Consider the following 27,540-nt stretch of genomic DNA (forward strand, 5'->3'; position numbering starts at 1 on the left):
TTGATACTGTGTATTATAAAAACAAAGTAAAAACAAGAAGTAAAATTTAGTAAACGCTTAGTGTAAGTTAGGAATGAAAAAGTTAGGCAATCTTCTCAAGTAAGGGCTTTCAGATAATTTGAATTTTAGATAATAAGTGTGTGTGTGTGTGTGTTTGGTGTGGTGTGTGTGGGTGTGTGTGGGTATACTAACCCCCAAATAATTATGTATCTGAAATTCAACTTTAACTGGGCATCCTGTTTTTGTTTTCTGTTTTTCAAATCTGGCAATCTTATCTGAAGTTCATAAATAGATAAGTGGTGTCTCCATGTCTGTCTGAACACTCTCTGTGTTCTTAACCGCTTTGTTAATAGTTCTCAGACTTTTATTTATTTTTCAATTTTTTCAATTGAGTGGGTACACAGTAGGTGTATGTATTTATGGGACACATGAGATATTTTGATACAGGCATGCAATGTGAAATGAGCACATCACGGAGAAGAGGGTATCCATCCTCTCAAGCATTTATCCTTTAAGTTACAAATAATCCGATTACACTCAAGTTATTTAAAAATGTACAATTGAGTTATTCTTGACTATAGTCACCCTATTGTGCCATGAAATAGTAGGTCTTATTATACTTTCTAATTTTTTGTACCTATTCACCATTCTTACCTCCCGTTCTCAGACTTTTAAATTTCATCGTTCAATAAAATTAAAACAACTACAAACCTTGAAGATTTACTTTCTTATCAAGTAAGTATATTACAAACAGAAAACCTACTGTTTACTGTCACAATCATTACTTAGTAGAAAAGCAGGAAGGACACACTCAGAATAAAAGATAATCTTTTGAAACTTATCAAATCCAGCTTTATATTAAAAAACAACAACAACAACAACAACAACTCACCATTGTTCTTTTGGAGGTGAGGGCATACTCAGTGAACTTTTGTCTCTGACCAGTGACCCTCCATGGACTGGCATTTTGAAACCCCTTTACTAAAGATGCCACCTTGGAGGCCCTGGGGACCCAAGGATGGGATGTTTCCCAGGATGTTTCCTGAGCTTGCAGGATGCTGCAACACTTAGAAATTGTGCCAAACCAAGTGACTAGAGAGTTCCTGAATTCGGAACTCATTGTCTTTCTTTCTCCTGGCTCCTCCCCAAGCCTCTATCCCTTTCTCCATAGTCCTACCGCTTTCCTATCCCATTCATTATGTTGGACTCTTTTCTTTCAGTTCCCTTAAGATTCAAGGTGGGTTAGAGGTGTAGCCCCAACGTGGGAAGCCCCCTGAGTTCTGAGTAGTTACGTCTTGTCTGGCCAGGCTATCAGCCTCTTGCTTTTGTCCCATAGTGTCTAAGTGACCTTAACCACTCATGAGACAATTGCTGAGCTGAACTTTCCTTTCCTCCTCCTTCTCCCATCCACCCTGCCCTTCCCCTTTGCCTAGAACCTCAACTCCTGCAGTCCAACTCTCTGTTGGCTAGCAGAGGCCTGTGACGTGGAGAAAAATCAATTTGGCCAGCTTCTGGGTGGTTCTTTCCAGGGGCTGCAGCAGGAGTCTGACCCAAAGGGAGAAAGGACAAGGAATCTCTGGGGCTTGGCATTTCTTTCGTTCTTCTTCCCCCACACCTTTTTTTTTCTTTTTTTGGCCAGGGAAGGGGGCTGAAGTATTGGGACTCTATCCTCCAATGGTTACTGAGACGGGAAACACACACTCCCATAGGTACCTGAATTTGCCTGAAACCCAAATGCAGGTGTTTGCCTTAGACTTCAAAGTCTCTCTGGCCTTCCCCATCCCCATCATTGCCCCCCCTTCACTGCTTTCTGACTCCCTTTCTCTTGCAAAAATGTTTCCTACCCATCATCATCCCATCCTCAACCTAGGACACAAAAATAAGTATTGCGTCTGCTTTTGAATTCCCATAACCCAGAATGGGAGTTTATCTTCCCTGAAACTGGGGACCTGCTGTGTACGTTGGGGAGACAGTAGAGTGCACCTTTGGATGTGGAAGGGGAAGGGAGTAGCCAGAACCTCCCATGACACTCCTCCCTGACACCCACCTCCATAGGAGTACAGGCAGCGATCCCCCAGAAAGCTGAGTGGGTTGGGAGTCCAGCTTCCGTGCGTGTGGGGCATGGGAGGGGCGTAGGGGGTGAATGAGAAATGTGATCCCAGTTTGGAGAGAGGCTAGTGACGGGTTGGGGGATGCCCTGGAATAAAGGGAGTGGGAGATCTGTTTGACCCTTTTCGCTACACAGGTGACAGGCCCACCTGGGTCTCCTTATCCCTTCCAGGGGGTGGAGTCTGAGGGAGGGACAAACAGATCGAGGGTATAGGGGTGGGATGCAGTGAGTTGGGTGGGGAAGGGTGGAGGGCAAGGTTATCTCCGAACGTTAGGGATGGGGGAGGAAGCAGAGGAGCAGTGAGGTTCCAGCCTTCGGGGGTCGACGTCGAGCCAGCCTCCCCAGCTGAGGGAGCCCCGCCCCCGCTCCTCCATCGCGGCCCCGCCCAGGCCCGCAGCGCGGCGCTGCAGCGCGAGGGGCGGAGAGGCAGAGCGCCGGAGAGGACCAGACGCCCAGGTCTCCCGCATCCCGCTGCCGCAGGAGAGAGAGAGCGCGCCCCGGCCCTGCTCCCCAGGCTTCGCCCGGGCGCCCTCAACTCTGCCCCCAGAGACTGAGCACCTGTCCTCCGCCTCAGCCTTAGCTGAGAGCCCTCTCCTCTGGAGCACACACCACCCCTGCAGCCCAAGAAGTGTTCCAGCTCCACGCCGGCGACCACCATGGCGGAGACCAACAACGAATGTAGCATCAAGGTGCTCTGCCGATTCCGGCCGCTAAACCAGGCTGAGATTCTGCGGGGAGACAAGTTCATCCCCATTTTCCAAGGGGACGACAGCGTCGTTATTGGGGTGAGTGTCGCCCAGGAGGGAATTCGGGGAGGGGGCGGGTGGCTAAATCTCCCCGCCTCGCGCAGAACCTTAGTCTCTGCCGGTCCCTCTGCGCCCGCTCCCCGCCGCTCATCCTTCATCCTCTTCCCCGCAGCCCCTCCTCTCCCCTGCATCAGGATGGCTGGGTGTGGCCTGACCAGGCCAGCGGCTGAGTCTCTGCAGAGTGGCAGGGGGCTGCTTTCCTACCTTCGGGAGACTCAACTCCCCTTTGCTGCTGTCTGCAGCGTCTCCACCCGTTAGAACCAGTTCCATGTTTTTCTGATGTTTTCCCCTTCTCCACCCTCCCCCCCCCCCACCACCAAGAGAAAGCGCATCTTCCCTTTGTTATTGGCTCAGATCTCTACCCTCACCTCCCAAGAAGGTAAGGGGGAAGACTTTTGGGTGGACTAGATGGGAGGTGAGCAGCCCAGGGTCTCTGCAGAGTGTGGATGGAAGTGGGCTCTAAGACCAACCCTTCCATCATTCCCTAAAGTAGTTATAGCCTGGATTTTTGTGTGTGTGTTGGGGGGAACAGGTCTGATGCAGGGTTTACCGGGAAAGAAATCATTGATGCCACACCCAATCTTGGGGGGAGCCTCTGGAATCCTAAGGTCAGATCTGCCTTTCGTTCCCAGTTACAGTAGGAAGAGGGTTTCAGATTCCCCAGCTGCCCCCCTGAAAGAAAAATGCCCAAACCCTGAGATCCTAGTAAGTACTTGCTTATTCATCCTTTCTCTTGAGGATCCAAGAGAAAGTAGCCGTCCAGCTCTACCTCATCATGACAGCCCTACCCAAGGAGGATATCTTAAGGGAACTAATATTTACAGTGGGCCTGTTACTCTATGTATATTATTTAACCCCTGACACAGCATTCGAAAGTAGTATCAATATTTCCATTTTACAGATGCAGAAATTGAGGCCCAAAGAACTTGAATAACTTTCTCAAGGTCATGCTATTAATCCATGGATCTGAACCTAAATCTGTGACTGCAAACCTCCCATCTCTTCTATCACATTGCCTAGCCAGGTTTCTGTTCTGCACCTTTATCTGTAATGGCCCAAAGGGAAATTCTAGGCCTTGCCCACTCCCCCTGAGGTTGGTAGGGACTTCAGGCTGTGTGTGGGGAGAAAAGACCTGGGGTTGAGTCCTGGTGCTGCGCCAGGAAACGAAAACTAGCTTGAGAAGGGAGGGGCATGTACGAGGGCAGTCAAGGTCAGAGGTGCTTCTTATGTATCTTTATCCACAGTGCTTGGCACAGAGCACCTGGAAACATGCTTGTTAAAGGAATGAAAGAAAGAAGGGGACGAAGCCTGGGCCTTCTGAGTCAGTGAGAATGGGACTTTGAATAAACATGCCTCGGGGGAGACCTGCTTACTAGTCTCCAAGGGCCCCAGTCTGTCACCACCTTGCACCCTTACCCACACTGTTAACTCAAATGGATGCTTTTGTCTCTCTCTCTCTCTCTCTCTTTCTCTCTCTCTCTCTCTCTCTCTGTGTGTGTGTGTGTGTGTGTATTTGTCACATGGAGAGGGCCTCTGTTTCTTTTTGCTTCAGGGACCTCTCTGGCCCTGCAGACTGTTCAGTCTGACTGGGCTAAAAACAAAACAAAACAAAACAAAACAAAACAACCACCAAACAACTCCTGGATCAACTCGGGAGGACCCCTCTCAGAGTGTCCTGGAGAGCCAGCATTAGTTGTGAGAGTTGGAGCTTAAGATCCCCTTGAGACATAAAGGCTGACAAACAGGGTGGGGGTGATGATGGGGGGCAAAACTTTTAGGCCCTATTTCCATGCTCTGGAAGGTTTTTCCAGTAGGTCTGAACCATCTCCTTTAGGCTCTCTGGGCCATCCTGGTGTAGTGAGATGGGGCAGGGGGTGATGTTGGGAAGAGGGGTGTGGTGTCGATCTGTTGTTAGCCCAGCTAAACAGGAGAGACACACAGTGGGAGGTGGGCAAGGAGGAGAGATGAAAAGAAGCCCAAGGCCCCCTGCCAATTCAGATTCCATCTCAGCTCCACTGCTGGATCTTCCTTGTCTGTTTTGCCTGGTATCTGTGGGGCTGTATCTTTGTCTCATTCGCTTGTATCTTCCCTCACCCTAGCCCTCCCTGTCAGTCTCTCACTTGAAGATAAATGCTTATGGGGGGCCATTTTGTCTCAGGCAACATCTTTGGAGTTTGCTTTTTCAGACTTAATATTCATTCATCATTTAGGGAATGAGGGCTACAGGGGGCATGATTTTTAGGAGACCCTTGAGGGTCCCAATAAGGGAAGGAAACTCCTACTCCTTTTTCTCTTTTCTCCTCTAGCTCTCTTTGGAGCCCACCGGGTTGGGAGCTGGCTTAGGAATTAATGGAGGAGGCTGCTTCAGGATGTCTGGGAAGGTTCGGAAAGAGTGAAGGTGGGAGAGATAATCTTTCCCAGTGCAGCCCCTACTCCTTCCTGTGACTGCTCTCCCCTTCGCCTCTGCAGCACTGCGGCTAACGCTGAGCTTCAGAGTCCCTTCTGTTCATGGGCTTTGTTCTGCTTGTTAGAGGGTAGGAGAATAAGCTGGAGAGACAGCTCTGTGTGCCTTTTTTCTCCCCTACTCCTCTGACTTCTTCCAGGAACCTGGGGGATGGGGCTTAGCCAAAGTAAATGGCCTGAGTCATAGTAGAAGGGTGTCTGGGTCACTGTCTATGTGTGGTGCCCATCTTGTTTTGCTTTTGCACACTCAGAATCCAGTGTGACTTTTTCACCAGACCCATTTAAGTGTCTCTCTGTCTTCCTCTGCTTTGGTCTTTCTCAGCAGTGTCCCAATGCCTGCTGTCTGGGTGGATGCATGTGTACCAGATGTGGGAGGGATGACAGTGAAGAAACACATATGTATACACACACTCTTTCTCTTTCCCCTTCATTCAAGTGTACACAGCTACCTCCCTCAGGTCTCCCGATGGTTAAGTGGGTTCTTAATGCAAGAAGCTAGGACCATTGTGTACCTCACTTGGCAAAGCTAGGTTGGGACCTGCAGGGTTATTGGAGCAGAATCAGTACTGTTTGGGGTGGCCTGGGATTTGATATTTGAAGTGGAGAGCAGGGCTCTCCCTTGCTTTGGAGGAGTCTCATAAAGAAAAATGGAGACGAGAGGTAACGTTCACAGTGGCCAGTGTCTTTCCAGTATTACCATGGCAACAATCCCCACGGGTGTCACTATGGAAATCAGGCCTGGCACTTGAAGTTCAGCTTATACCAAGTGCTTTACTGAGGGTTGAACAGGTTGGTCATCTTTGGACCCCTGATCTTAAACCCCCAGCCCCAATTAGCTTTAGTCAGCACACATGGTAGAAAAGTACAGAAAGGTACTGGGATACACAAATGGAAGAGGAGACATTAGGGAGGCTCCAAGTGTGATTAAAGGAGAACAAAGAACCCTGGACTGTGGGACTCTGAAGAGAGGCCCTTCAGAGAAGGCTATAAGGAACACTTTGACTGCTGGGGGTGGGAGAGAGATTGGATCTCGGGGACATTCCTAAGAGGAGGAGAGACTCTGTGACTATTTCTCATTAACAACTCATGGAGTCTTCGATTACCTACAGGTAGGGAGGGTGGATGGGAGAATTACATACTTCTGAAAATGGGATTGAGGTTGGAAAAAGGGAGTGATGAAAGGCTTTAGTTCTGTCTGGAAATACTTGGAAAAATGCCCAAATGTGAGGAGGGGAGATATGGAGGAGGGGAAGGAAAAGCCTTGATAAGGCTCTGACACAGTGTTGGCATTTCAGTTCTTTGGATCGATTTGTCTGGAATCAGATTGCTTGAATTTGAAACTGTGCTCTACCATTTCTCAGCCATGCGACTGTGGGGAAGCTACCTGACCTCTTTGAGCCTGTTTCATCATCTATAAAGTGGGAATAATAACAGTATCTATGTCCTAGGATTACTGTGAACATTAAATGAGATAATGCCTAGAAACTGCTTTGTAACACGGCAGACAAACAGTAAACCGTCAATAAGAGTTAGATATTATCACTATTTTATATGCTGTCTCCCCACAAGCTAGCTTTGACAAAATTGGGAAGTGGGTAATACTTTTCCTTTTTACTAATTGTTTCATCCAAACCTCCAGATCCCAAGTATCTTCTTGCTCCCTTCTTTGTCAATATCTATGTTTATTCAACAAATATTTATGAAGTGCATCTGTCATAGTCCTCTATATGGTGCTATAAAGGAATATCCCAGGCTGGGTAATTTATAAAGAAAAGAGGTATATTTGGGCTAACAGTTCTGCAGGCTGTGCAAGAAGCATGGCACCAGCATCTGCTCTGGTGAGGGCCTCGGGAAGCTTCCAATCATGGTGGGAGGCAAAGAGGGAGCAGGAGTCACATGGTAAGAGAGGAAACAAGAGGGAAAGCAAGAGGCGCCAAGCTCTTTTTAACAGCCAGCTCTCACATGAACTCATAGAGCGAGAACTCACTCATTACCATGGGGAAGGCACCAAGCCACTCATTAGGGATTTACCTCCTTGAGCCAAGCACTTCCCACCATGCCCTGCCTCCAGCATTGGGGATCAAATGTCAACATGAGATTTTGGGGGGACAAACATCCAAACTACATCAGCATCCTATAGGCCAGGGACTGTGTTTGGTGTTGGGGATTTAAAGGGAATCCCTGCCTTCAGGAAAATCTGGATCAAGGTTGTGATCCACAGTCCATGGAGTGGCCCGGGCAGAGGCAGCGGAGAGGAATATCAGATATGGCTTTTGCTAACTATCTATATACTCCCCCAGATTCTGATAAGAAACCTCCCACAACATACTACAGTCTGGTTCAGAGTAATTGTGTGTTATAAGATCTGTAAATAATGGTGGTGCTTCCCATGTCTACAGGCAGGAAAAGTGGAAGACCACTAGTCTAGTTATTTTCATGAAAAGATCAGTTTACTTTGGGCACACTGCCCATGGGTTAGCCCTGCTGTACAAGGAGCAGTAATTAAAAAAAAAAAAAAAACAGACAAAATTAATTCATCCTGAGTATAATCAATAGAAAATCAAAAGAAATGTACAAAACTTAGCTGGGCGTGGTGGCAGGCACCTATAAACCCAACTACTCAGGAGGCTGATACAGGAGAATTGCTTGAACCTGGGAGGCAGAGGTTGCAGTGAGCCGAGATTTCGCCACTGCACTCCAGCCTGGGCAATGGAGCAAGACTCTATCTCAAAAATAAATAAATAAATAAATATTAAAAAAAGAAATGGGCTGGACACGGTGGCTCACGCCTGTAATCCCAGCACTTTGGGAGACTGAGGCGGGCAGATAACGAGGTCAGGAGTTCGAGACCAGCATGGCCAACATGGTGAAACCCTGTCTATACTGAAAATACAAAAATTAGCCGGGTGTGGTGGTGGGTGCCTGTAATCCCAGCTACTTGGAAGGCTGAGGCAGGAGAATCACTTGAACCTGGGAGGCCAAGATTGCAGTGAGCCAAGATCATGCCGCTGTACTCCAGCCTGGGTGAAAGAGCGAAACTCCATCTCAAAAAAAAAAAAAAGAAAAAAAAAAGAAAAAAGACATTTACATTTTAAAAGGAATAAAAAAGTCTTAAAGAAATAAAGAGCTAGGCTTGGAATTTTAGAGCCCAGCCAAGAATAGAGAAGTAGGTAGCAGGCCTTCCCAGAACTCCTGAAATCATATCTCTTGTCACGTGGCTTTCCCTGTTCAGGAGATTACTAAATGCACCAATTTTTAGCTCTTGGGTATCTTTTAGACTCACAAATCTGAGAACCTCTCCCTTCTTCCCTCTCTGCTCTTTTCTTTCTTCCCAGCCTAGACTGATGTAAAGGGGTTCCTGATGAAAAGGGGCTATAATTGGCTTCAGCATTTGGAGAGCGCTCTCCATTTTAATGCATCTGTGGAGCCTTCTAGAATCCTGTAACTGGGAATATTTTGAGGGAGTGTGTGTGGGGGCTGGGGTGGGGTGGTTGGTGTGTTGGTGCCTATGTTTGTGGGGGGAGGGGAGGGGCAAGGTTGGCTTGAGAGTTACATTTAATCCCCTTTGGCTGGATGCCTGGCTTCATGAAGCATGGATAAAGATTGTTGGTGGAAAAAGAGATGAGAAAGCCAGTCTCATCTTTTCACATTTTTCTGCCTGTTTTATATTCTGGCTGCACTGGCAGCTGATTAAATTATGCCCACCCAGGTTAAGGGTGGGTCTGCCTTTCCCACTGCACTGACTCATATGTTAATCTCCTTTGGCAACACCCTCACAGACACACCCAGGTCAATACTTTGCATCATTCAGTCCAATCAAGTTGACACTCAGTATTAAACATCACAAGTCCACCCCTTGTCAACTTGAACCCATACACATCTCCTGAGATCATACAAATCTTCAAATAAGGACAATAATAAGGTCATAATACACCTAATATAATACAACTATCCTTCGTACAACCGGAAATGCACCAATCCCCAAATCAAATGCTATTACATAAAGTTAACAATACTTAAATGCTACTATGAAGTCAGTAAGTGTATGTCATATAATAAAGGAAAAAGGAAATTAAAAAACAAAAGAGATGAGAGGTATTGGCCTGAAATAGACATATTTTGCTTATTTCTATTTCTTGGCCACTGGGTGGGAGAAACATTGAGGTAGATTATAATTCAAGAATTAATCACAATTCAAAATTAAGGTAGATTTTTCTTTAATAATATTAAAAATAATGTAATTACGGCCGGGCGCGGTGGCTCACGCCTGTAATCCCAGCACTTTGGGAGGCCGAGATGGGTGGATCACGAGGTCAGGATATCCAGACTATCCTGGCTAACCTGGTGAAACCCCGTCTCTACTAAAAATACAAAAAAATTAGCCGGGCGTAGTGGCGGGCGCCTGTAGTCCCAGCTACTCGGGAGGCTGAGGCAGGAGAATGGCCTGAACCCAGGAGGCAGAGCTTGCAGTGAGCCGAGATCGCGCCACCGCACTCCAGCCTGGGCGACTGAACAAGACTCCGTCTCAAAAAAAAAAGAAAAAAAAAATGTAATTACAACACTAATACATTTTAATTGTTAACAAAGTTAAAGACAAAGAAAAGGATGCAGAAGAAGCTAAAAATCACCCAATATCTTACCACCCCAAAAAAGCACTGTTATTAATAATAATTTGATGTATTTTGCCAGTGTTTTTCCCTGCATATATACATGTGTTGATTTTAATAAGATTATATCATAAACTATATATAGTTTTGTAACCTTTTCTCTCTAACAAAATATTATTACTATTTTGCCATTGTTAAATATTTTTACATAACTTTATTATTTTACAATTTTTTTTTTGAGATGGCGTCTCATGCTGTCACTCAGGCTGGAGTGTGCAGTGGTGTGATCTCGGCTCACTGCAACCTCCGCCTTCTGGGTTCAAGCAAACCTCTCACCTCAGCCTCCTGAGTATCTAGGATTATAGGCATGTGCCACTATGCCTGGCTATATTTTACAATTTTTAATTTAACTTTCGGATGTCTTACCTGCACATGTGACAAAATGCAAAGGATATGAAAAGGTTTGTATTGTTTCCTTCTCTTTCTTACCCCTCTTTTCCAGCCACACAGTTCCCCTTTCAGAAGGCAACTTCTTGTGAATCTATCCAAAAACCTACTATACATTTATAAGCAAATACATATATACATGCATACCTTTTTTTACACAAATAGTAGCATATTATACATCCATTCTGCACCTTTAAAAACAAAAACAGCCTGGGCGTGGTGGCTCATGCCTGTAATCCAAGCACTTTGAGGCCGAGGCAGGCGGATCACTTGAGGTCAGGAGTTCGAGACCAGCCTGGCCAACATGGTGAAACCCCATCTCAACTAAAAATACAAAAATTCCAGCTGGGCGCGGTGGCTCACACCTATAATCCCAGCAGTTTGGGAGGCTAAGGCGGACGGATCACGAGGTCAGGAGATGGAGACCATCTTGGCCAACATGGTAAAACCTCATCTCTACTAAAAATACAAAAGTTAGGCCAGGTGTGGTGGCTTACCCCTGTAGTCTCAGCACTTTTGGAGGCCAAGGCGGGCAGATCACCTGAGGTCAGGAGTTCGAGACCAGCCTGGCCAACATGGCGAAACCCCATCTCTACTAAAAATACAGAAATTAGCTGGGTGTGGTGGAAGGTGCCTGTAATCCCAGCTACTCTGGAGGCTGAGGCAGGAGAATTGCTTGAGCCCAGGAGGCAGAGATTGCAGTGAGCTGAGATTGTGCCACTGCACTCCAGCTTGGGCGACAGAGCAAGACTCTGTCTCAAAAAACAAAAACAAAAAACAAACAAACAACCCCAAGACAAAACACTGAGTCTTGGAGATCCTTCCTTATCAGCACATAAAGATTTATCTCATTCTTTTTTGGTTTTTGTTTTTTTTTGTTTTTTTTTTTTTTCAAGACAGGGCTCTGTTGCTCAGGCTGGAGTGCAGTGGTACAGTCATGGCTCACTGCAGCCTCCACCTTCGAGGCTCAGGCCATCATCCTGCTTCAGCCTTCTTAGTAGCTGGGACCACAAGGCCCATGCCACCATGCCTGGCTTTTTAAAAAAAAATTTTTGTAGAGGCAGGGTCTCCCTATGTTGCCCAGGCTGGTCTCTAACTCCTGGTCTCAAGGATCCTCCAGCCTCGACCTCCCAAAGGGCTGGGATTACACCTCACATGAGCTATCTCATTCAACTGTATAATTTGTTGTAGGGATAGGCCATTATTTAACCAGGCCTCTGTTGGTGGACGTTAAGGGTTGTTCTAATCATCTGCTATCACAAACAGTTGAATGACCTTGTATAAATATTTTTTGCATATGTGCAGTATGTCTACAGGATAATTTTTTAGAAGCGGAGGTGATAAGGCATATGCATTTAAAAATGTGAGGCTATTTCCAAATTGCCTTTCATAGAGTTGGCTCCAATTTCTATGTACCCTCAGCAGTATGTGTGAATGTCTATTTACTCACATTGTCACTAGTATAATGTGTTGTCTATTTTATTTTGGCCACTTTCATAGGTAAAAATGGTGCTTCATAGTTTTAGTATGCATTTTGCTTATTAACAGTGAGGTCGAGCATTAATTAATATGTTTTAATTAATGTTTAAGAGCCACTATAACATCATTTTATGATGTTATAATTTATAATAGTGATATAATTTACATACAGTGTACAGATCTTAGGCAAACAGCTTGATGAATTTTATAACATATGTAGACACCTATGTAACCACTACACAGATCAAGATCTAGAATATTTCTGTCACTCCTGAAAGCTCCTTCATATCCTCTTCCTGTCAATACCACGTGTATGTTGTCATTACAATAGCAGGTAGCTACTATTTTGACTTCTAGTGCTACAGGTAAGTTCTGTCCATTCTTGAACTTCATATAAAGGGAGTAATACAGTATGTGCTCTTTTGTGTTTAGATTCTTTCAACATGTTTTTGAGATATATTGACATTCTATTTATTAATATTCTATTATGATATATTTATTTTATTTTATTTTTGAGACAAAGTCTCAGTTGCTCAGGCTGGAGTGCGGTGGCGTAATCTCAGCTCACTGCAACCTCTGCCTCCTGGGTTCAAGCGATTCTTGTGCCTCAGACTCCCAAGTAGGTGAGATAACAGGCATGCACCACTATGCGTGGCTAATTTTTGTATTTTTAGTAGAGACAGGGTTTCACCATGTTGGCCAGGCTAGTCTCGAACTCCTGGCCTCAAGTAATCTGCAAGTGCTGGGATTACAAGCATGAGCCACCATGCCCAGCTAGTTATGGCATTATTTTAAATAACAGTGAGGAATAAAATATATGTATATGCTATAATTTAATCCACTCCTTAGGTTAACCAGTCTCCTAAATGTTACTCCTTTAAGTAATTTCTCATTATTATAAGCAATGTGATGATAAACACCCTTGTAGCGAAATCTTGATTTCCATGATACCAATTCTTAGAAGTAGAGTTTCTGGATCAATAGATATGTAAAATTTAAGTCTTTTGAATATGCATTTTTGAATTGTTATATGGATGTACTCACCAACCAGAAAATAATGAAAGTTCTCATTTTTTTGAACCCACATCTACACTAGGTATTACAATGCAAATTTTGTTTTCCAGTTTGAGACGTGAAAAGAGATTTTACCATTACAGTTTCTTTTCTTGGAAAATGTTGAACATCTTCATAGTTACTGAACATTTATATTTCTTCTTCTGTTGCTTGTTTCTAGTTCTTGTTCACCTTTTTCTGTTTAGTTTTTGTCTTTTTGTTACTAATTTATGAGAGTTTTTAAGGCAGGGCATAGTGGCTCACGCTTGCAATCCTAGCGCTTTGGGAGGCAGAGGTGGGTGGATTGCTTGAGCCCAGGAGTTTGAGACCAGCCCGGGCAACATGGTGAGACCCTGCCTCTACAAAAAATAAACAAAATTAGGCAGGTATAGTGGCATGTGCCTGTGGTCCCAGCTACTTGGGAGGATTGCTTGGGCCCGGGAGGTTGAGGCTGCAGTGAGCTGTGATTTCGCCACTGTACTCCAGCCTGCATGACAGATGAGAACCTGACTCAAGAAAAAGAAAATAAAATTAAAAAATAGAGATTTTTTGTTTGTTTGTTTGTTTGTTTGTTTGTTTGTTTGATGCAGGGTGTCTCTCTGTCGCCCAGGCTGGAGTGCAGTGGCTGGTCTTGGCTCACTGCAACCTCTGCCTTTTGAGCTTAGGTAATTCTCCCACCTCAGCCTCCCGAGTAGCTGGAATTACAGGCGTGCACCACCACACCCAGATAATTTTTGTATTTTTTGTAGAGATGGGGTTTCACCATGCTGCCCAGGCTGGTCTTAAACTCCTGACGTCAAGTGATCTGCCTGCCTCAGCCTCCCAAAATGCTGGGATTATAGGCATGAGTCACCGTGCCCAGCCCAGCAAGTGTTTTGTAAAAGGAAATTTTAGCACTGGAATCCTGGTACAGACTGTGAACAGTATGGACATTTAAATATTTAATAGAATGGTCCTCCAGAAAGGTTCTATCTGTTGGTACTTTACAGAGAGCACTTTTCTAACTTCTTTTCCTTAGTGGATTCTGTTTCTTAGGTTTCAGAGGCTTTCACCACAGAGAGACTAGATGAATATTTTAGGTAGGATTTTTTTCTATAAGCCAGATTTAATTTAATTTTTTAAATATAAAAAACATAGGCCGGGCACGGTGGCTCAAGCCTGTAATCCCAGCACTTTGGGAGGCCGAGACGGGCGGATCACGAGGTCAGGAGATCGAGACCATCCTGGCGAACATGGTGAAACCCCGTCTCTACTAAAAAATACAAAAAAAAACTAGCCGGGCGAGGTGGCGGGCGCCTGTAGTCCCAGCTACTCGGGAGGCTGAGGCAGGAGAATGGCATAAACCCGGGAGGCGGAGCTTGCAGTGAGCTGAGATCCGGCCACTACACTCCAGCCTGGGCGACAGAGCGAGACTCCGTCTCAAAAAAAAAAAAAAAAACATTTATTAGTTTTCTTTTATATAAAGAAATATAAAGAATAAAAGAATACACAATTATCTCTTCTTTGCCATTAAAACTTTTAAAAAATATAATGCTTGTACATAGTTTAAAAATGTAAACCATGCAGGATGCAAAATGAAAAATAAAAGCCTTTCTCTCAGTTTCTCTCCTCAAAGTAACCACTGTTAACACTTTTGTATAATTCCTTCTAGAAAAAAAATTCTGTATATACTCATGCAATGTTATTGCTATACCTAGAGCCACATCTCCAGCTCTAGCCATGGTTTATAACTTTCCTTAATTAGTTAAAACATATCTCCCAAACTCTGGTGTCTGTAGATCTTGAGGTTTACATTTCGGTTGGATAAAGATGGACTCTGTAATAAAACAATTTGACAAGTCAGTCACCTATGATAGAGAACAAGCATTGTCTCATTTACTCTTCCTAGAGATTTACCGCTAATGTGATTAGCCATCAAATATATTCGTTGGTTAGCTCCCTAAGTTGTATTTTGTATCTTTATCATTCTTATTAGCACACGTGATATACAACATATTCCTGAATTCAACAAAGATTTGTAGATCTGAATGATTTGCTTTACAGTTCTTTCTTTTTTTTTCTTTTTTCTTTTTTTTTTTTTTTGAGATGAAGTCTTGCTGTTGTCCCCCAGGTTGGAGTGCAATGATGCGATCTTGGCTCACTGCAACCTCCACCTCCCGGGTTCAAGAGATTCTCCTGCCTCAGCCTCCTGAGTAGCTGGGATTACAGGTGCCTACCACCACACCTGGCTAATTTTTGTATTTTTAGTAGAGATGGGATTTCAGCATGTTGGCCAGGCTGGTCTCGAACTCCTGACCTCAGGTGATCCGCCTGCCTCGGCCTCCCAAAGTGTTGGGATTACAGGCGTGAGCCACCACACCCGGCCCAAATTAAAACTTGTTCTGTTCTTAAAGGGAGACCCACATATCTGATTGCATATATTCCTTTCACAAAGAGAGAGAGCTTGTGTTAATGTTTCCACAGAGGCTCTCAGTGTAGACTGAATTTCATTTACATGGTAGGGAACATGCTGTACATATATGTCACTAACTTTGCATCTTTCATTTAGTGCATCTGAAGATCTTTCCATATCAGGGTATGTGGATCTGTTGAGGAAGATATTTCTAGCTTGAGATACTTTTTAGTGTTAATGAATTGTTCTTCACTTTTCATCTCCTGTGGCCCTATTGTCTTTCTTCATCTGATTTCCCAGGGAGGAGTTTGGGGTAGTGGAGTGCTCAATCATCATACCACAACTAAGATCCCCTAACACAATCTCACTGTGCAATACTCCTCTACCACAGACACAACTCCTGGCATCAGTACCTTTAGTTTCTCTTATTCTCCCACATTTCTTTTCTTTGTTTTTGTTTTTGTTTTTTGAGATAGAATCTCACTCTGTCACTAGGCTGGAGTGCAGTGGCGCAATCTCAGCTCCCTGCAAGCTCTGCCTCCTGGTTTCATGCCATTCTCCTGTCTCTGCCTCCCGAGTAGCTGGGACTACAGGCACCTGCCACCACGCCCGGCTAATTTTTGTATTTTTAGTAGAGACGGGGTTTCACCGTATTGGCCAGGCTGGTCTTGAACTCCTGACCTCGTGATCTGCCCTCCTAAGCCTCTTAAAATGCTGGAATTACAGGTGTGAGCCACCCCAACCGGCCATTCTCCCACATTTCTGTTCATTAGGGGCATTGAAGAAAAGGGTGCCTTTCTCAGCTGCTGGAAGGAGGTTGTGGTATTTCTTTTCCCTCATATCCTGCCTGCTGATGTCTGATATCTTTTATTTTCATTCCAGGGGAAGCCATATGTTTTTGACCGTGTATTCCCCCCAAACACGACTCAGGAGCAAGTTTATCATGCATGTGCCATGCAGATTGTCAAAGGTAATAGATTTCTTTTTAGAATGTCTCTTCTCAGCACCCCATTTCCTACCCGACTTATCTCCACCAGTACTCTTTCTCTACTGTCTCTTCCAGATGTCCTTGCTGGCTACAATGGCACCATTTTTGCTTATGGACAGACATCCTCAGGGAAAACACATACCATGGAGGTGAGGGTTTTAGCTCTGGTGGTTGAGGGGCTAGGAGTGTTAATGAGTGTTAAGATCAGGGAATCTCAGTGGGAGAAGATCTAGGAATCAAGGATTGCCTGATCCAGAGGCAGATAGATGGGTACAGAGGATGAACTGAAGGGCAACATTAGGGGAAGTGTAATGGAATCCCTTCAGCCCACTGCAGTGGATCATCCTTTCCACTACTCCAGTCTTCTTTGGATCTGGAAAAGCAATGGAAGTCCAAAGGGCTACTCAGTTACCTCCTTGCTCCTCTAAAAGGCAGACATGGTGGTGACCATCTCCTAACTTAGGATGTTCTTCTTATTGACTCTTGCCTTGGTGTTCACCTGCATATATCTGAGTTGTCTCAATATCCCTGAGCCCCAGCTTCACTCTCAAATGCCTTCACTCGCCAGGGAAAGCTGCACGACCCCCAGCTGATGGGAATCATTCCTCGAATTGCCCGAGACATCTTCAACCACATCTACTCCATGGATGAGAACCTTGAGTTCCACATCAAGGTGACCAGGGCACGACAGCTGGGCATTCAGATAGGGACTGGGAGGGGAAGATCTAAAATAAACCCACTGAAGAGCCTGGGCTCCCCAACTTGACTCCCTTTCCGGTTACCACAGTTCTTTGTCAAGATGTTCTCTTCTGTTCTTTTCCTCCCACCACCACTGTTTGAGCAGGTCACATTAGTGTGGTATTCCTGAACCAGATTTAAGATAGGCCCTCTTTACTTCACATTCCTTCTTTCTTCTTAACCAGGTTTCTTACTTTGAAATTTACCTGGACAAAATTCGTGACCTTCTGGATGGTGAGTGTTTTGCCCCAGTGGATGAAGGTGTGTGAGGAGGGTGGAGAAAAGAGAGCTCATACTGCACATGGAATTAGGTACCAATTGACAAGAGATGCAGAGGGCACACAGCACCCAAGTCCTTTGGCTCCATTCGCCAGAATTACCAAAAACTGAGAAGGTCAGGAGATGGACTTAGGAGCCCAGGACTACATATAAACAGTTTAAGAGGATCTGGGGCTGGGGTGCAGGAGCCCTAAGGAGAAGGAGGAGGAACTGAGCCTTCAGCTCATGCAGGGAGTTTAGGCTTCACAGGAAGAGTCTTCCTTTAGCACAGAGAAGAAAACCACCATCTGAGCCGACTGCAAGGTGCAGGTGGGGGCGGTGGAAGTACTAGTCTTGCTCTCACCCTGCATTCTTTTGATTTAGTGACCAAGACAAATCTGTCTGTGCACGAGGACAAGAACCGTGTGCCATTTGTCAAGGTGAGAGTGGGTGTGGGGCACCTGTGTGGTCCAGTGTATTGAGAGTGTGGATTGGGGAGGATCATAGGTCAGTGACTCTGAAGTTGGAGAGTGGATATCCTGGAGGAATGAGATGTGTCTAGGGGCCAGGGAGAGTCTAGGGGATCAGAAACTGTCTTGGCTGGGCATGGTGGCTCACGCCTGTAATCCCAGCACTTTGGGAGGCTGAGGTGGGTGGATCACTTGAGGCCAGGAGTTCGAGACCAGCCTGGCCAATATAGTGAAACCCCGTTTCTACTAAAAATACAAAAAATTAACTGGGCGTGGTGGCTCACGCATGTAATCCCAGCTACTTGGGACACCGAGGCAGGAGAATCTCTTGAACCTGGGAGGCAGAGGTTGCGGTGAGCCGAGATTGCACCACTGCACTCCAGCCTGGGTGACAGAGTGAGAACCTGTCTTTAAAAAAAAGAAGAAGAGCCGGGCGCGGTGGCTCAAGCCTGTAATCCCAGCACTTTGGGAGGCCGAGGTGGGCGGATCACAAGGTCAGGAGATCAAGACCATCCTGGCTAACATGGTGAAACCCCGTCTCTACTAAAAAATACAAAAAACTAGCCAGGCGAGGTGGCGGGCGCCTGTAGTCCCAGCTACTCGGGAGGCTGAGGCAGGAGAATGGCGTGAACCCGGGAGGCGGAGCTTGCAGTGAGCTGAGATCCGGCCACTGCACTCCAGCCTGGACGAAAGAGCAAGACTCTGTCTCAAAAAAAAAAAAAAAAAAAAAAAGAAGAAGAAAAGAAAAGATACTGACTTGAAAGGTCATTGGTCAGTGTGCATGCAGTTTAATTTGCAAATCAAAGTTTAGTGGAAGACGTGCCTGGGGGCTGTGGCTCATGCCTGTAATCCCAACACTTTAGGAGGCCGAGGTGGGAAGATCACTTGAGGAGTTCAAGATCAGCCTAGCCAACATAGCAAGACCCTGTCTCTTATTTAATTTAATTTTTTTTTTTTTTTGAGACAGAGTCTTGCTCTGTTGCCCAGGCTGGAATACAGTGGCTCGATCTAGGGTCACTACAACCTCCCCATCCCGGGTTCAAGTGATTCTCCTGCCTCAGGCTCCCGAGTAGCTGAGACTACAAGCATGTGCCACCACGTCTGGCTAATTTTAGTATTTTTAGTAGAGACGGGGTTTCACCATGTTGGCCAGGCTGGTCTCGAACTCCTGACCTCAGGTGATCTGCCCACCTCAGCCTCCCAGTGTGCTGGGATTACAGGCATGAGCCACTGCAACACTGTTTTCTTTTTTCTTTTTCTTTTTTTTTTTTGAGACAGAATTTCTCTCTCGTTGCCCAGGCTGGGGTACAATGGCGCCTGATCTTGGCTCACTGCAACCTCAGCCTCCTGGGTTCAAGCAATTCTCCTGCCTCAGCCTTCTGAGTAGCTGGAATTACAGGCATGTGCCACCAAGTCTGGCTAATTTTGTATTTTTAGTAGAGACGGGATTTTGCCATGTTGGCCAGGCTGGTCACGAAATCCTGACCTCAGGTTATCCACCCGCCTTGGCCTCCCAAAGTGCTGGGATTACGGGCGTGAGCCACTGTGCCCACCGCTGTTTCAAAAAAGTAGTAAATACACAAGATAAAAATAAATACAAAGTTGGGCGCGGTGGCGTACACCTGTAATCCCAGTACTTTCGGAGGCCAAGGCAGGCGGATCACGATGTCAGGACTTTGAGACCAGCCTGACCAACATGGTAAAACACCATCTTACTAAAAATACAAAAAGTGGCTGGGCGCGGTGGCTCAAGCCTGTAATCCCAGCACTTTGGGAGGCCGAAGCGGGTGGATCACGAGGTCAGGAGATCGAGACCATCCTGGCTAACATAGTGAAACCCCGTCTCTACTAAAAAATACAAAAAACTAGCCGGGCGAGGTGGCGGGCGCCTGTAGTCCCAGCTACTCGGAGGCTGAGGCAGGAGAATGGCGTAAACCCGGGAGGCGGAGCTTACAGTGAGCTGAGATCGCACCACTGCACTCCAGCCTGGGTGACACAGCGAGACTCCGTCTCAAAAAAAAAAAAAAAAAAAAAAATACAAAAAGTAGCTGGGTGTGGTGGTAGGCGCCTGTAATCCCAGCTTCTTGGGAGACTGAGGCAGGAGAATCACTTGAACCTGGGAGGTGGAGGTTGCAGTGAGCCGAGATCTTGACACTGCACTCCAGCCTGGGCAACAGAGCTCCATCTCAAAAGGAAAAAAAAATAATAATAAAAATAAATAAATAAATACAAACTTAAAAAACAAAGCGTATGGGTCACTGTCCATTTGTCCCCCACAGGGTTGTACTGAACGCTTTGTGTCCAGCCCGGAGGAGATTCTGGATGTGATTGATGAAGGGAAATCAAATCGTCATGTGGCTGTTACCAGTGAGTGAGGAGACAAGGGGATCTCTCGAGTCTGAGGATCCACCTGTGTTCTGTGTTCTTTGGGGTGGAGGGACTCAAAAGTGAGCAAGGAAACACTGTGCCCCACAGAGGAGGAGGACCCTTTGTCTGTAGGACCCTGCTGCCTGGGAGATGTGGCAGCAGGGCTAGTTCTGGTGGGTGCCTTCTCTCTGGGTGGGCGGTGCTGGGGTCAGTGGAAGCCTGGAGCTGAGGACCTCAGTTCTGCAGAGTGGTGCAGTTCCTGTTTCTCCCTTGCTCTTGCAGACATGAATGAGCATAGCTCTCGGAGCCACAGCATCTTCCTCATCAACATCAAGCAGGAGAACATGGAAACGGAGCAGAAGCTCAGTGGGAAGCTGTATCTGGTGGACCTGGCAGGGAGTGAGAAGGTAGGGGGTCCTGTGGATATGGGGCGGGTGGAAGCCTTGGTTCTTTTCTTTTTTTTTTTTGAGACAGAGTCTCACTGTCGCCCAGGCTGGATTGCAGTGGCACCATCTCGGCTCACTGCAACCTCCGCCTTCTGGGTTCAAGTGATTCTCCTGCCTCAGCCTCCCAAGTAGCTGGGATTACAGGTGCCCGCCACCATGCCTGGCTAATTTTTTGTATCTTTAGTAGAAATGAGATTTCACTATGTTGGCCAGGCTGGTCCTTGGCTCTTTTTTTTTTTTTTTGAGACGGATTCTTGCTCCGTCACCTAGGCTGGAGGAGTGCAGTGGCACACTCTCCGCTCACTGCAACCCCCGCCTCCCAGGTCCAAGTGATTCTCCTGCCTCAGTCTCCCAAGTAGCTGGGATTATAGGCTCCCACCACCAAGCCTGGCTAATTTTTGTATTTTTAGTAGAGATGGGGTTTCACCATGTTGGCTAGGCTGGTCTCGAACTCCTGACCTCATGATCTGCCTGCCTCGGCTTCCCAAAGTACTGGGACTACAGGCATGAGCCACTGTGTCCGGCCAGCTGTTTTTTAACTAAAAAATGATTTGTATTGGGATATAATTCACATACCATAAAGTTCACCATTTTAAAGTGCAATTCAGTTGTTTGTAGTATGTTCCCAAGGTTGTACAACCATTACGCTATCCAATTCTAGAACACTGTCATCATCCATTCACAGTCACTCTCCATTGTCTCTCTTTTTTTTTTTTTGAGATGGAGTCTCGCTCTACCGCCCAGGCTGGAGTACAGTGGCCGGATCTCGGCTCAGTGCAAGCTCTGCCTCCCGGGTTTACACCATTCTCCATTGTCTCTTAATCCCATCCCCTGTCAATTTCTAATCTACTTTCTGTCTCTATGGATTTGCCTATCCTGAACATTTCATATAAATGGAATCATATGACTGGGCGCAGTGGCTCACACCTGTAATCCCAGCACTTTGGGAGGCTGAGGCTGGTGGATCACCAGCCTGGCCAACATGGAGAAACCCCATCTCTACAAAAAATGCAAAATTAGCCAGGTATGGTGGCACATGCCTATAATCCCAGCTACTCAGGAGGCTGAGGCAGGATAACCTGTTGAACCTAGGAGGCGGAGGTTGTGGTAAGCCGAGATCGCACCATTGCACTCCAGCCTGGGAACAAGAGTGAGACTCTGTCTCAAGAAAAAAAAAAAAAAAAAACAAGCAAAACGGAATCATATAATATGTGGCAGGCGTTAGGGGCAATGTGGTGTTTGACAAGAGAGTTTAGGGGAACAGAAGAAGGGCCTTCCCCAATCCCAGCCAAGGATCTCTTTTACTCCATCATCTTCCCCGTTCCTTCCTTTCTCCGTGGACTGAGCCCTGGAATGAGGTAGTGACAGCCCTCTCCATGTGCAGCTGCTCATACACACTCATCTCTTACTGCCCTGGTAGGTCAGCAAGACTGGAGCAGAGGGAGCCGTGCTGGATGAGGCAAAGAATATCAACAAGTCACTGTCAGCTCTGGGCAATGTGATCTCCGCACTGGCTGAGGGCACTGTGAGTGATCTTTAGGTCCCCTCACCCCTCAAGCCCCACCCCGTTTCCTCCCCCACCTGCTAATGCCACCATATAATCATGCCCCAATTCATGGGTTGCTTGATCCCCAGGTGACACCACTATCCTTTCTGATTCCCTGTTGAATTTTATTTGTTTATTTCTGATTCATGGTCTCCTTCCTCCCCCAGAAAAGCTATGTTCCATATCGTGACAGCAAAATGACAAGGATTCTCCAGGACTCTCTCGGGGGAAACTGCCGGACAACTATGTTCATCTGTTGCTCACCGTCCAGTTACAATGATGCAGAGACCAAGTCCACCCTGATGTTTGGGCAGCGGTCAGTGGCAGGGTCCCCAGAGGGATCCCTAGTACCCAGCTTCCCATCCCAGCTCCTGCGGCTCTCTCCTCAGGGTCACCCAAGTCTAATGTACGTCTCATATCTTTGTTCCTCTTCTCCTCACCCAGGGCAAAGACCATTAAGAACACTGCCTCAGTAAATCTGGAGTTGACTGCTGAGCAGTGGAAGAAGAAATATGAGAAGGAGAAGGAGAAGACAAAGGCCCAGAAGGAGACGATTGCGAAGCTAGAGGCTGAGCTGAGCCGGTGGCGCAATGGTTAGAGATGGATAGATGGGAGTGAGGGGCAGTGGGAGGAGGAGGAGGAGGTGGCTTGGGAGCCAACTCTGTTTGGGTGATGTTTCTGGCCAGTTCAGTCTCCAGGAAGAAGGACTGTGTTTCTGGACAGGTGCAGTAGAGCAGTCATGAGGGAAGGGAGAGGGGCCTGACTACCTACCTCCCAGACTCCCAAGAGGTAGAAGGTCCACCTGGCAAGAGAGTTCAAGGGCCCAGAGGTCTTGGCATGCAGAATGAGAAGGAAGAACTCGTGGATGTAGCTTCTTCTCCCATCTCTCACCTTGTCCTGCCCCTTTGCAGGAGAGAATGTGCCTGAGACGGAGCGCCTGGCTGGGGAGGAGGCAGCCCTGGGAGCTGAGCTCTGTGAGGAGACCCCTGTGAATGACAACTCATCCATCGTGGTGCGCATTGCGCCCGAAGAGCGGCAGAAATACGAGGAGGAGATCCGCCGCCTCTATAAGCAGCTTGACGACAAGGTGAGGGTGGCCAGGCAGGGCACTAAGACACGCCGGGTGGGATGAGAGGTAGAGGATCAAAGAAAATCACTTATATTGCTTCTTCCTGGTTTTAAAAGGGATAAATGCTCATGCTTGAAATGTGGAAAAATCAATATAAATGTATAGAAGAAAATTAAAATCATCCACTATTCAGAGATAACACTTAACACTTTTTGTTTTTCTCTGTACATATACCATGCAATTGAGATATACTGTATATATAATTTTTAAAAAATTTTTTTTCTGAGACAGAGTCTTGCTGTGTCACCCAGGCTAGAGTGCAGTGGCACGATTGTGGTTCACTGCAACCTCTGCCTCTTGGGTTCAAGTGATTCTCCTGCCTCAGCCTCCAGAATAACTGGGATTACAGGCACGTGCCACCATGCCCGGCTAATTTTTGTATTTTTGGTAGAAATGGTATTTCACCATATTGGCTAGGCTGGTCTCAAACTCCTGACCTCTGGTGATCTGCCCGCCTCAGGCCCCCGAAGTGCTGGGATTACAGGTGTGAGCCACCGTGCCCAGCCTGTATATGTAATTATGTCAGCATTATATTATGCATGGTTTCCTACTTCATTAATAATTCTTGGTCGGGTACGGTGGCTCATGCCTGTAACACCAGCACTTTGGGAGGCCAAGGCAGGTGGATCACCTATGGTCAGGAATTCAAGACCAGCCTGACCAACATGGAGAAACCCTGTCTCTACTAAAAATACAAAAAAAAAATTTAGCTAGGTGTGGTGGTGCATCCCTGTAGTCGCAGCTACTTGGGAGGCTGAGGCCAAAGAATCACTTGAACCTGGGAGGTGGAGGTTGCAGTGAGCCGAAATTGTGCATTAGCACTCCAGCCTGGGCAACAACAGCAAAACTCTGTCTCAAAAAAACGAAAAAAATGATGATAATAATAATTATTCATAAAAACATTTTTATTTTCATGTATTATTATTTTGCTTTGAGAGAAAGAGTCTTGCTTTGTTACCCAGGCTGAAGTGCAGTGGTGCAGTAATAGCTCACTGCAGCCTCAAACTCCCGGACTCAAGGGATCCTCCCCCACCTCAGCCTCTGAAGCAGCTGGGACTACAGGTGCACACCACCACAACCAGCTAATTTTTTTTTTTTTTTTGGTAGGAATGGAGTTTCACTTTGTTGCCCAGGCTGGTCTCAAACTCCTGGCCTCAAGCGATCCTCCCGCCTTGGCCTTTCATTGCACTGGGATTACAGGCATGCACCACCAGGCTAGCTAATATTTTAAATTTTTTGTAGAGACAGAGTTTCACTATATTGCCCAGGCTGGTCTTGAACTCCTGGCCTCAGGTGATCCTCTTGTAGGATATGGGGTTTCTAACTCAAAGCTTATACTATCTGGATTTTTATTAGGATCCTGCCTCTACCCCCAAACTTCTTACGTCTAAACTGGAAGGGGTAGCTTCCCTTCACCTGTCTTTCCCCGTTGCCTCCAACAGGATGATGAAATCAACCAGCAAAGCCAACTCATAGAGAAACTCAAGCAGCAAATGCTGGACCAGGAAGAGGTAACAGGAGGGAGGGCAGGACCTGAGAGCAAAGGGGTTCTGTTCATCCCTGGAAGGCATGGAATAGACCTTTTTAAAATCAGATGGAAGAAGGGGCTTTGTGCTTAGGGATTAATCACTCCCGCAAGCAATAGAAATCTGGGAACCTCACTGGGGGTTTTCTTTTCTTTTTCTTTTTTTTTCTTTCTTTCTTTCTTTTTTTTTTTTTTAGAGATGGAGTCTCAATTTGTTACCCAGGCTGGAATGCAGTGGTGCAGTCTCAGCTCACTGCAGCCTCGATCTTCCAAGGTCAAGCAGTCCTCCTGCCTCAGCCCCCTAAGTAGCTGGGACTACAAGTGCACCACCACACATGGTTAATTTTTGTATTTTTTGTAGAGATGGAGTGTCGCCATGTTACTCAGGCTGGTCTCAAACTCCTGAGCTCAGGCAATCCGCCTACCTAGGCCTCCCCAAGTGCTGGGATTACAGGCGTGAGCCACTGCGCCCGGCTGGGGCTTTTCTTAAAGCACAAATTTTAGAGTCTGAGGGCTTCTTCATTATTCATTCTGTTGCCCTATTTCTATGAAGCCTAAAGCCTACTTCCTCTTAACTCTTTATTTTGGGTGGGAGTGCTCAGCTTCCCAGACCCAAGGCCATAGAAGTGGTCACTGGCAGTGAGCTTTCCCACATGCCACTCCTCTCCCTTGAAGCTGCTGGTGTCCACCCGAGGAGACAACGAGAAGGTCCAGCGGGAGCTGAGCCACCTGCAATCAGAGAACGATGCCGCTAAGGATGAGGTGAAGGAAGTGCTACAGGCCCTGGAGGAGCTGGCTGTGAACTATGACCAGAAGTCCCAGGAGGTGGAGGAGAAGAGCCAGCAGAACCAGCTTCTGGTGGATGAGCTGTCTCAGAAGGTGGTAAGTGGTGTACCAATGGCCCAACAGCTCCCTGACCACAGAACATCTCCCATGTTGAGGGAACCTCTGCATCCTTCCAGGGCTGTATGGTGGCTGCACCTCTGCCCTGCTGTTCAGTGCATTGTGAGTCCCTCCCCAACTCTGTCACTGCACTTTCCCCTCGAAGTCCCTCTCCCTTCCAGACTCTCTTGCAGGGCCTATGTTCTCTTCATAGCAGCCCTCAGGGTCTTGCTTGAAGGGAGAGGCCTCTGCCTGGGCTGGGCAGGGGAGCTGGAGGATGGCAACAGGAATGACCTGAGGGGCTGTCCCCAGGCCACCATGCTGTCCCTGGAGTCTGAGTTGCAGCGGCTACAGGAGGTCAGTGGACACCAGCGAAAACGAATTGCTGAGGTGCTGAACGGGCTGATGAAGGATCTGAGCGAGTTCAGCGTCATTGTGGGAAACGGGGAGATTAAGCTGGTGAGTGGTGAGAGACAGCAGTCTTGTTCAGGCTGGGCACTAGTGGAAGATGCAAGATGAGCCATCCAGGCCTTCGCAGATACTGAGAAAGGCAGCCAGAGAGCCAGGGAACATGCCTTTGAACCAGACCCAGGAAGACAGGTAGAGGCTTGCATAGACCCAGTTGAAAAGATACATTCTAGGTTGGGTGCAGTGGCTCACGGCTGTAATCCCAGCACTTCGGGAGGCCAAGGCGGGCGGATTGCTTGAGGTCAGGAGTTCGAGACCTGACATCGCCAACGTGGCGAAACCCTGTCTCTACTAAAAATACAAAAATTAGCCAGGCATGGTGACGTGTACCTGTAATTCCAGCTGCTCAGGAGACTGAGGTAGGAGAATCGCTTGAACCTGGGAGGTGGAGGTTACAGTGAAATGAGATCACACCACTGCACTCTAGCCTGGGTTATAGAGTAAGACTCTGCCAAAAAAAAAAAAAAAAAAAAAAAAATTCTAAAGGGTACTGAATAAAGAAGCAATGGAGGCCAGGCATGGTGGTTCACGTCTGTAATCCCAACATTTTAGGAGACTGAGATAGGCGGATCACTTGAACCCAGGAGTTCATGACCAGCCTGGGTGACACAGTGAAACCCTATCTTTACAAAAAATGCAAACAATTAGCTGGGCGTGGTGGCACATGCCTGTAGTCCCAGCTACTTGAGAGGCTGAGGTGGGAGAATCACCTGAGTATGGGAGGTTGAGGCTGCAGTGAGCCATGATTGAGCTACTGCACTCCAGCCTGGGCGACAGAGCCAGACCCTGTCTTTAAAAAAAAAAAAAAAAAAAAAAAAAAATGAGGCTGTACACGGTGACTCACGCCTGTAATCCCAGCACTTTGGGAGCCGAGGCGGGCAGATCACCTGAGGTCGGGAGTTCGAGACCAGCCTGACCAACATGGAGAAACCCTGTGTCTACTAAAAATACACAATTAGCCGGGTGTGGTGACTCATGCGTGTAATCCCAGCTACTTGGGAGGCTGAGGCAGGGGAATCGCTTGAACCTGGGAGGCAGAGGTTGCAGTGAGCCGAGATCGCACCACTGCACTCCAGCCTGGGCAACAAGAGCGAAACTCCATCTCAAAAAAAATAATAATAATAATTGGGAGGCCAAGGTGGGCTGATCACGAGGTCAGGAGATGGAGACCATACTGGCTAACACAGTGAAACCCCATCTCTACTAAAAAAATACAACAAATTAGCCGGGCATGGTGGTGGGTGTCTGTAGTCCCAGCTACGCAGGAGACTGAGGCAGGAGAATGGCGTGAACCCGGGAGGTGGAGCTTGCAGTGAGCAGAGATGCACCACTGCACTCCAGCCTGGGCAACAGAGCGAGACTGCGT

The 27,540-nt window shown here is 46.8% G+C and overlaps 1 protein-coding gene across 5 annotated transcripts in view; it reads left to right on the forward strand.

Annotated features, from left to right (window-relative positions):
• The first annotated feature begins 2,488 nt into the window (after positions 1 to 2,488).
• Positions 2,489 to 27,540, forward strand: part of KIF5A (kinesin family member 5A) — a 37,986-nt gene continuing 12,934 nt past the window's right edge. For 3 of the 5 annotated variants that reach the window (XM_037996880.2, XM_073020891.1, XM_073020892.1), the window contains exons 1-15: positions 2,489 to 2,895; positions 16,240 to 16,327; positions 16,421 to 16,494; positions 16,914 to 17,018; positions 17,269 to 17,317; positions 17,726 to 17,781; positions 20,091 to 20,178; positions 20,461 to 20,585; positions 22,045 to 22,149; positions 22,338 to 22,486; positions 22,615 to 22,763; positions 23,082 to 23,257; positions 24,742 to 24,810; positions 25,500 to 25,706; positions 26,019 to 26,165. In XM_037996880.2, coding sequence (XP_037852808.1) covers positions 2,767 to 2,895; positions 16,240 to 16,327; positions 16,421 to 16,494; positions 16,914 to 17,018; positions 17,269 to 17,317; positions 17,726 to 17,781; positions 20,091 to 20,178; positions 20,461 to 20,585; positions 22,045 to 22,149; positions 22,338 to 22,486; positions 22,615 to 22,763; positions 23,082 to 23,257; positions 24,742 to 24,810; positions 25,500 to 25,706; positions 26,019 to 26,165 — 1,716 coding nt within the window. In that variant the 5' untranslated portion in view covers positions 2,489 to 2,766. The remainder of the gene's footprint in view (positions 2,896 to 16,239; positions 16,328 to 16,420; positions 16,495 to 16,913; positions 17,019 to 17,268; positions 17,318 to 17,725; positions 17,782 to 20,090; positions 20,179 to 20,460; positions 20,586 to 22,044; positions 22,150 to 22,337; positions 22,487 to 22,614; positions 22,764 to 23,081; positions 23,258 to 24,741; positions 24,811 to 25,499; positions 25,707 to 26,018; positions 26,166 to 27,540) is intronic. The other 2 variants (XM_037996879.2, XM_037996881.2) reach the window with 1 other exon arrangement.

Source organism: Chlorocebus sabaeus, chromosome 11, assembly GCF_047675955.1.
Source record: "Chlorocebus sabaeus isolate Y175 chromosome 11, mChlSab1.0.hap1, whole genome shotgun sequence".
Classification (NCBI taxonomy): Eukaryota; Metazoa; Chordata; class Mammalia; order Primates; family Cercopithecidae; genus Chlorocebus; species Chlorocebus sabaeus.